Source organism: Portunus trituberculatus, chromosome 41 (assembly GCF_017591435.1).
Source record: "Portunus trituberculatus isolate SZX2019 chromosome 41, ASM1759143v1, whole genome shotgun sequence".
In the NCBI taxonomy this organism is placed as follows: domain Eukaryota; kingdom Metazoa; phylum Arthropoda; class Malacostraca; order Decapoda; family Portunidae; genus Portunus; species Portunus trituberculatus.
Genome location: NC_059295.1, coordinates 14,333,508 through 14,343,440, shown reverse-complemented (window position 1 = coordinate 14,343,440; position 9,933 = coordinate 14,333,508). Strand labels below are relative to the sequence as shown.

The 9,933-nt window shown below is 39.1% G+C and overlaps 1 protein-coding gene across 2 annotated transcripts in view; it reads left to right on the top strand.

The window, feature by feature from the left end:
* LOC123516538 (post-GPI attachment to proteins factor 6-like) overlaps positions 1-9,933 on the top strand; it is a 60,499-nt gene that overhangs the window by 464 nt on the left and 50,102 nt on the right. For both annotated transcript variants that reach the window (XM_045275972.1, XM_045275974.1), the window contains exons 2-6: positions 165-332; positions 3,868-4,030; positions 4,553-4,757; positions 4,875-5,017; positions 7,228-7,368. In XM_045275972.1, the coding sequence (XP_045131907.1) occupies positions 212-332; positions 3,868-4,030; positions 4,553-4,757; positions 4,875-5,017; positions 7,228-7,368 (773 nt within the window). In that variant the 5' untranslated portion in view covers positions 165-211. The remainder of the gene's footprint in view (positions 1-164; positions 333-3,867; positions 4,031-4,552; positions 4,758-4,874; positions 5,018-7,227; positions 7,369-9,933) is intronic.

Sequence of the window (9,933 nt, the reverse complement as noted above, 5' to 3'; positions counted from 1 at the left end):
AGGAAGTTAAAGTGTTATTGATCATGCGCCCGTGTCCCCTGATGCATGTGTTGACACCAGGCCACCCTGCTGGCTGCTGGGACTGCTGGCGCAATATGTCTTGTTGTGCACGCTTCCTGTAGCACTCACTCAACCCTTGCCATCATGGTGCTATTTTCCTTAAGGCGCGCGTGTGGTGAGGGCCTATAGCATCACCGAGGGGCCTAGGGTGATGTGTGCAAGGGTGCGGGCGTCCTGGGGGTACTTGCTGTTGCTGCTCCTGGTGTGGGTGGGTGGCCATCCCGTGGCCTCCTCCCCTACCTCTCAGCCACACTACACCTCCACTAATGAAGGTACTGACTGTATATGTGCCGCTGCCTTGGATTGCAGAAATAGCCTTAACCTGCTAATTTACAAAGTTTATTTTCGAGGAAGGTGCATTTTTTTTCAAGTGATCACATTGTAGGCAACAACTGTGACATTAATTCACTTTCAATCTTAACCTAACCTTCCTTAATCAATCCTGTGAAAACTCAAATGGTATTATAATATTACTGTTAGATCTTTAGTGAACTTATATATTTGTAAAGGGAGAGGAGGCAGAGTTGTGTGGTAGACATATAGATGGAAGTTTAGATAGGTGAAGTGGTATATTTTGTCAATGCAGAGCCACGTGAGCCACTTCCTATTTGGTTCTTGACTCCAATAGACTTTGGAACAATTTTTTTTTCTTTTATTATTTCCTTCCACATTTTCACCAAAACCTATAGTATTCATATATGATAGTACCTATAAAGTGGCAGAAAAATGGGTAAATTTATAATTTAATACAATATCCCTTATATCTACCATCATCCCCCAACCTCTCCAACAAGTTTGGGGGCCTTTGGGGAATCAGGTTTTGGGTGGGGAAGGCATATATAAGTGATGTATGGATTTTGAAAAATGTACACTGCTGGTCAGAGCAGAAGGCGCAGTACCTGTGACACCTTATGAAGGAGATTAATGACACAGAAAATATGTTTTAATGAGAGTATTCACTTAAACTAGTGATTGATAGGGTGCCCTCGTGCCTTCTTGATCTTTTAAGTCCCCTGGGATGTGAATCACCCAGGTGGTGGAGATATTGAGCGTCAATATTGTCCCATATGTCCTGAATAGCGGCTTGGAGGCGTGAGAGGGAGGAGGTATTTCTCTCCTTTAGCTTCAGTTTTATGTACGCTCAGGGATTTTTCATAAAGTTAAGGTCTGGGGAACTTGTGGGCCGAGGTTTTAAAGGTTTTTGCAGAAATCAAACCAGTCAACAATTAACTTTGCCATATGGCACGGTGCACCATCTTGCATGAAGGTATCAGCATTGCACTTTTCTGTACACTCATCTAACTCATCTAGAATTAGCTCAAAGTAGTTATTTTGGTTCATACGAACATTCTTAGGCAAAAACACAAATTTTTCAAGACCATAGTAAGAAAAACAAACCCACACCATCAAAGAATCTGAATTTTGATGTGTGTGTTGTGTAGCGTGGATCGTGACGGTTACTACCGGGTCTGCGGTACACACGGTTTCCTTGGTTGTCTGTAATCTGAAAGCTTCCTCATCTGACCAACGTATCCTACGACACTTACCTAAGTCCCAATCTTTGTGCTGAGACACAAACTGCAAGGCTACTGTTAAGGTAAACATGACTGAAGCAAGGTTTTGAAACTGCACGGCAACTCCGTTATCCCATATCGCCTTTCACATATCTCTGCACACTCCTTTCACTCACCCCACCCAGCACAGAGGGTTCCTAGCCTAAAGTTCCTTGCTGTGTATGAGAGGGTTGGCCTAAAGCTGTCTTACTCCCTTCAGGCTTGTAAGGTGGTGACGAAACGTCTCTTCCTCCTTCACGATAAATTTGTGTCCAACGTTGAACAATTCTGAGACCTTTGCCAGTGTTTGCGGCAGTTTCTTGATTTGACTTATTCTCCCTCACTGAGGCACAAATGACTGAGACTTGGGCCTTACAACGTAATTAGTTTACTAGGTCTCATAATAGGTAGTAACAGGGCAGAATGGTAAGCTCACGCATCCACAAAAAGGGCCCGTGAGGGGGTGGTGAAAGAAAATTCAAATGCAATCACATGAACCACAGATGAATGTTGACTAAGGAAACATATCATCTACTTTGACAACTAGAGCTGCAGAGTTGTCAGATAGCGACATACAGCGAATCCCGACATATGTTTAGGAGTTAAGAAGGGATGAATGAAATTTGGTCAACGTGGAAGTTGTTGTCCCTTTCGTGCCTTCCGCTCTGACCAGCAGTGTAGGAGAATTTCCCTATATGTTTGAAGAATTTCCCTAAATCTAGGGAAATTTTACTTAACTATATGATCTTATGATGTTTAATTTTAACTGGGGAGGGGCTGCCACCCCCTGCATCACCCCCTGCTAGGACACTAACCTAACCCTAGCATGAACCTACCCCAACGTATTCTAGCCACGGTCCCTGTTAGTGTCTAGGACACTAACCTAACCTAGTGTATCCTAGCCAGGGGGGCACAGCCCCCTCTGCATTCCTTCCCCTCTAGGACACTGACCAAACCATAACATAAACCTAACCTAACATATCCTAGCTTTGGGGCTGCTCCTCCCCCGCTGGGACAACCCTGCACTAGAACCCAGTTCTCTTATAGCTTCACACAATATGCCCTGTCTCTACCAATACCCCTCCAGTATAAATTCATAACTCACAATACCTTAACTAGAGGATGAAGGTCCCGGCTGTGGATCATCCTCTATTCAAGTGTTGTTAAGTTCAATGTACTCCATGGAGACAGCGGAAACAATGATTTTCCAGTAATCAAATTCGCATCCTTTACAACTAATGTCAGTGGTGGCCATGACTGAACTGAGGAGAGATGTCTCTGTGCACCCAGCTGTGCCCTGCCTATGAATGCATTTAGCAAATTCCCTTTGGCACAGCATCGTGGTGTTAAAAAGTGGTGGCATGTCATTGGACAAAAGAACTATAGACATAATAAGAATCCTTTCAGCAGTTACCCACAAACCCCAGCTATGGATAAATGCAAGTCAGTGTACTGCTCATTTCCAATTGTGATGGAGCTCCATAGAGAAAAACTCGACAGACACATCATATTTCCCGACCTATTGCAGTGTTATTATTCATTTGTGGCAGTTAGTGTACTTATTGGAAATGTTGTAAATAGTAAGAACAACAACCTAAGGTTGGCCAAAACCATCTAGAGTTTATTGTATGAAACTGTAGTAGAACCAAAAAATGTCACTAATCCTCTCAGTGCTACAGTTGACTTGAGATTTCTCCTAAACCAGGGTTTTTTGTTATCTAGCCCCCCAAGCAGACAAGTTGGAAATTGAACATTTCACATCATGTTTGAAAATAGATCACTAATGTGCTTTACATATTTTAAGGTAATGTAACTTAAGCTTCAGTAAGGTAAATATACTTCACAGGCTACCTTTACATTAGATTAGGTTTATGTTAGATGTTAGGTTAGATTATGTAAACCACAGTAGTGAAGCTGAGGTGAGGTTTAGGTTAAAGATTAGGTTTGATCAGAATATGTAAAACATGGTAATGATTTACTCTCCAACAATAGTGATTTATTTTCCAATTTGGCATGAAATGCTTAATTTCCAATAGATCCCACGTATTATTATATATATAGGTATCAAATTTATTTATATATATATATATATATATATATATATATATATATATATATATATATATATATATATATATATATATATATGTATATAGTTTATACATAGTTATATAAGTATTTGAAAACTCATTGATAAAGCACCTTTTGAAAATTATTATTCTAATATAGACAAATGGTTGTATCTAAATTTCAGAAGGCATCTTGAGGGAGGTACTAGCAGGGAGACAGGTCTACAGCTACCGCTCGTACAAAGATGTTCAGATCTTCCACTTTTCAATTCCTCCTCATGTTTCACAGTCAGTGTACAATTTCACTGCCAATGATTCTATGGGTTGTGAGCCTCGCAACATAACTATGTAAGTTAGAGAGTATGCTGTTTGAAGTTTATGATTCATTATGAACATAACCAGCTAATCATTTTATATTGTCATAATTTCTTTAGTGTCATCTTCATTATGCATTTGAAAGAAAAAGTTGTATTATCTCAGTTTTAAAGTCACTTCTTTCTAAAACACCTTCTATGAAATCAGGTGTTCTAAACTATCTCATCCCTCCAGTTACTAACTCTGTATAGGGACCTTATTTTCCAATGTATGGAGTATACTTCACTTATATTGAAAGGGCTTCTTTTCTTACTGATCTCTTGAATGGTGCAACAAAAGCATTTTATCTTATTAATTTCTGAACTATCTCTAATCTCTCTCTCATTTTTATGCTTCAAGCTTGTACCTCATGCTGTCTTGTATCAGTATCACTATTATCATACTATCTTGTATTCTGTTCCTGCTAACTGTATGCCTCCTATATTTGTTAATAGATATAAAAAATACTGGGTTCATTTTTACATAAAACATATTAATACATAATATTTTTCACAGATTTCTTCAAGCTCATAGCTACCCTGTCATCAATCCAGATGGAGCCACATATCCACCTGGACTTTGGGTGAATCGTTCAAGGATGTATGAGGTTCATCTGCGATCTGATCTAAAACCTGCTTTACTATCCGTCCAATTCCCTGTGGCTGGTGATTGGTTCATGGTTGCCTTTATTGATGAGGCATCTAATCGAATTACTCAAGCAGTAAGATTCACTTTCCTGTCAGTTTACAAGTTTGCATAAGGTGATTTTCATATTTTATTTAATGTTATTATGAGAAAAAAATTGTATTGATTACTAAATCATGTTTTTGGGATGCAGGGGTTGTTTCCTTCATGCCACTCTTGGCTACAAGCCAAGGTAACCCATCAACAACAAGGAGATGTTACAACTGTTGTGCCTGAAATTCACTCCCACCAAGAGATTCAGCTTTTCCAGAATATTGAGGATTCACAATACTATAGGTGAGATTAGTCTTCTTAAATTTTTTTACATACATTTCATTCATTTCTATATAAAAATGTTTCAGTATAAGTGTTTGAATTATTTGCAACAGTTATGTTTTTGTTGTTTTGTGTGTCTGTATATTTAGCTACTCGCACCTCTCTCTCTCTGGCACCTTGCTTCCCTTGGAGATGTCCCTGAAGTAGGTCACTGCGGCAGAAGATGCATGTCTTTATTTAAGTGCATTTCTTGCTTTTTTAACTTGTCCCTTTTTATCAGCATGTCTTTCATGTTCCTTTAATTACATTTTGTCACCTTCCATGTGGCACTCCTCTCCTATTTACTATGTTCAGATTCACTCGTATATACAAAAACATACAGTATCAGTGAAGTGCTTAAGATTTTTAGGTTATATGTACAGTAAAACCTCGCTTGATGAATGTCTCTAAGGACGAACAATTTGGGAGACGACCAAAAAATTTGTCAATATATCGACCCAGGGGACGAACACGGTTAAACAGCTCGCGGCAGGCAAACCGTTTGTGTGATAGCCAATCCGGCTATCACACAACAACAAACAAAACATAAGCACAAAAGAAAATAGAAACAGGAACATACGAAAAATATTACATAACATAATCTCCGTGCCACCACAATTTTCTCCTGTTTTTCCTGGTCATAATGATGTTACCGGCGTGCTCTACTGTAGCTTCCTCGGCGTTATCCTCTCTGCTCTGGTGACTCAGCGTTGCTGTCATCATCATCCTGGCCATGTCCAGGTACTGCAGATTGTGGCACATCCATCGCAGCTGTTTCCTCGCTCGCCTGGCAAGGAACACCGCCCTACTGCCCGCTCCTCTCACACTGAGCATCACCTCCGAGGATCAAAGGAACTTCCTGGCCACGTACCTTTAACTTCCCTTCTTGGAAGTCCAAACTTGCTCCCACATGCGTGAGGAAGTCAATCCCCAGCAGACAAGGGTCTTCCAAGGCAGAGACGAAGACTGGCAATCTTTCCATGTTTCCCACGCCGATGTTCACTATAACGGGGCTCCACATAGCGGCACTGACTTGTGACGCTACACAGCTGTTGTGTAGCTCTTGCACGCTGCGCACATCCAGTCTTCTCTCATGACTGTCTTCTCGGATCTTTTCTGTCTTCCTCCCCATCCTCCTCTCCTCCATTCCATCATGCCATCAAAGTCCAGTCTTTCAAATAAATAATTTTTTCTTTTTTAATCATTTTATTATCATTTTGATAGCATTTAGGTAAGTCAAACAATTTAGGCTTTTTATAATTATTTTGTTCATGTCATGCATACATTAAAGGTCTATTTTGAATCGGTTTTATGGACAAAAGTATGATTTTTTTTGGTCTGGAACGGATTAATGGTATTTCAATACATTCTTATGGGAAAAATTGATTCAGGGACGAACAAATCGGGTGACGAATAGGATTTAGGAACGAATTATGGTCGTGAGCTGAGGTTTTACTGTATATTGATTTTGCTATATGAAGAGAAAAGCTATATCAACTGAAGTTTCTATATAGTGTGTACTTCATAAATCAAATCTATGATGATGAATGAAGTGTTGCAATTTGAGAGGTTGTTCATTTGTTATGTGTTAAATCTGGGAATTTACAAAATTTCTCACAATTTGTTGCTGTACTACACCTACTTTGTGCCAGAGTTGGTATCTAAAAAGGGAATGTTTTTTTTGTTTTAAAAGTTATATAAAGATTTATTTTTTATTAAATTGATAACTAAGGTTTATATATGTACAAACATCTCCCTGCTTAGAGAAGTAGCTTCTGTGCATATATTTTTAACAAAAAAGCTACACTTGTCATCTGTTTTTTTTTCATAGCAATTGTCATTAGCTAGAATGCCTTTTACATAAATCTTGGGCCTGCCTTCTTCCTCTCTCGTTTTACATCCCATCCATTTTTTTTTTTCCCCATACTTCTTATACTTCATTCATACTTACATGTAAGGAGAGAGAGCATTCGGGCACACTATGTGGTTGCTTAAACTTACAATAGTATCTCATGTTTGCCTGAGCGTGTGACAAGTCCAACTGTTATTTTCATAACTTGGTCACACTTGTCACTCAGTCAGACAAACATAGGAGGTTGAAGAGATAGGGATATGGTATGAGTAATTTAGAAACAAGGAAGAACTGGGAATGGGGAGGCAGACATGGAGCTTAATTTTCCTTTTTTTCCAAGGTTTTATGTGCCGTCATCAACATGGATGGTGATAGTAAACATCAGCAATTGTTTGGGTCCTGAAGACAAGAATGCATCCTGCCCCATTAATATTACCTTTAGAGCTCGAGCACTGCCAGATCCTGAATCTACAGACACAATGTGAGTTTTATCAAGTTCTTTACTGGTAATTTAATCAAGAGAATAAAACGTTCTTCATTATCAAAATGCCATGCATATATTGGCTTACATTTTAGTATCATGTATCAGTATGTGTTTATTTATCTAGTTGTATATTACAGGGTTCAAGCGGGGTTCATAGTGACCTGTCTCCATATCTACTTTTATCTAACTTTTCCTTGAATTTGTGCACTTTCTGCTGCTACAATATCTTCACTCAATCCATTCCAGATGTCCACCATTCTATGTGGAAAACTAAACTTTTTAATGTCCTTCAAACATTGACTTCTCATGATCTTTGAGTGTCCTCTTGTTCATATGTCTCCACCCTCCGTCAGTGATACTAGGTCTTGTCTATCTATCTTTTCCATACGGTTTACTAACTTATACATTGTTGTTTGATCTCCTCTTTCCCATCTATCCTTCAAAGTTGATAGTTCCATTTCCTTCAGTCTTTCTTTATAGGGAAGATCCTCTATTTCTGGCACCTTCTTTGTAGCAGTCCTTCAGATTCTTTTTTATTTCTTTGTGTTCTTTCTGTATGGTGACCACACCACTGCTGCATATTCTAGTGTAGGTCTTATCATAGTGATTATGACCTTTTTTCATCATACTCTTATCCATGTAATTGAATCCCACCTTGACATTTGTTAGTATCTTGTATGCTGAAGCAAATAAATTATTTATATGTCTTTCTGGAGTCAGGGTGTCTTGCATAATCACTTCCAGGTCTTTCTCTTTACCTCTTTTCAATATAATCTCTTCTCCCATATCGTATTCCCACCTATGTCTTCTATTACCTTTACCCATTTTCATTACATGGCATCTCCTGATATTGAATTCTAATTTCCACTTTTTGCTCCATTCCCAGATCTTGTCAATATCCTTCTACAATTCCATACATGTATTTACCTATTTGTGATTACAGGGCCCGAGCCCACTAGCTCTCTATGTCCTGTCTCTTTGTCCACACTTGTCCAATTTTTCCTTCATTTGACTGACACTCGCCTGACACACCACATCCACCTTCATTTGCTCAGTTTGTTCCATGCATCAATGCTCCGATACGGGAAGCTATACTTCTTGATGTCGCTCGTGCAGGAGTCCTTCAGTATTTTCTTTGGGTGTCCTCTTAGGTAATTACTGGATGCCATCGTGATCAGGTTCTCCCTATCCAATATGTCCACTCCATGTACTATTTTGAACATTGTTATCATATCCTCTGACTCTTCTTTCTTCCAACATGCTTAATTCCAGCCTATTTAACCTCTCCTCATACGGTACCTCCTTAAAGTCTGGTATCATTCTTGTTGCTAACCTCTGCACTCTTTCCAGTTTCTTGACATGTTTCTTCATGTATGGTGACCAAATTACTGATGCATATTCCAACTGTGGCCTAATCAGGGTGGTCAATATTTTCTTTATCATGTTCCCGTCCAGGTAATTAAATGCCCATCCTATACTTTGGAGCATGCTGTACGTTTTCCAAATATTCTATTAATGTGCTTTTCTGGAGACAGATTACTCTGTACAGTCACTCCCAAGTCTTTTTCTTCACTGACTTCAATTACAGTCTTCCCCCCCAGCTGGTAGTCTTTATATGGTCTATATTTACTTCTACCCATTCTCATTACACAGCTTTTGTTGGTATTGAATTCCATTTGCCACGTCCTGCTCCATTCATATATTTTGTCCAAGTCCTTCTGCAGTATATTACAGTCATGCATATTCCTCACTCTCCTCATAATCTTTGCATCATCTGCAAACATATTCATATAACTTCTCACTCCCTCTGGCATGTCATTTATATAGATCAGGAACATGATGGGACCAAGCACCGAACCTTGGGGAACTCCACTGGTTACCTTCCTCCACTCTGACTTCACTCCCTTCACTACCGTCCTCATTTCTCTACCTGTCAAATAATTTCTCATCCACTCCGTCAGATTTCCCCCTTATTCCTCCGATACTACTTAACTTCCACATCAATCTGTTATGTGGTACTTTATCAAATGCTTTTTTTTTAAGTCTAGGTATACACAATCAACCCATCCATCCCTCTCTTGTAAAATATCGACCACTCTTGAGTAGAAACATAGCAAATTTGATACACACGATTTCCCTTTTCTAAAGCCAAACTGTTTCTCACTTAGTATTTCTTTGTTTTCCAGGAACTCACACCACTTGCTTTTGATCACTTCTTCACATATCTTACACATAATGCTGGTCAAAGAAACAGGTCTATAATTCAATGGTTCCATGCGACATCCACTTTTGTAAATTGGTACTACATTTGCCCTTTTCCATTCTACTGGCACCTGTCCCGTGTTGATAGATGTTCTTGTTAAATCTAAAATTGGATCTAGCAACTGCTCTTGACATTCTTTTAACATTCTTCCAGACACACCATCTGGTCCCATTGCCTTGTTAACATCTAATTGACTCAAAACTTTTGCAATGTCACTCTTTGTTACTATAATTTCTTGCATCCATCTTGTCACAGGTAACATCCGTCGATTGAATTGTGTTTCTTCTGTGAATACTTTG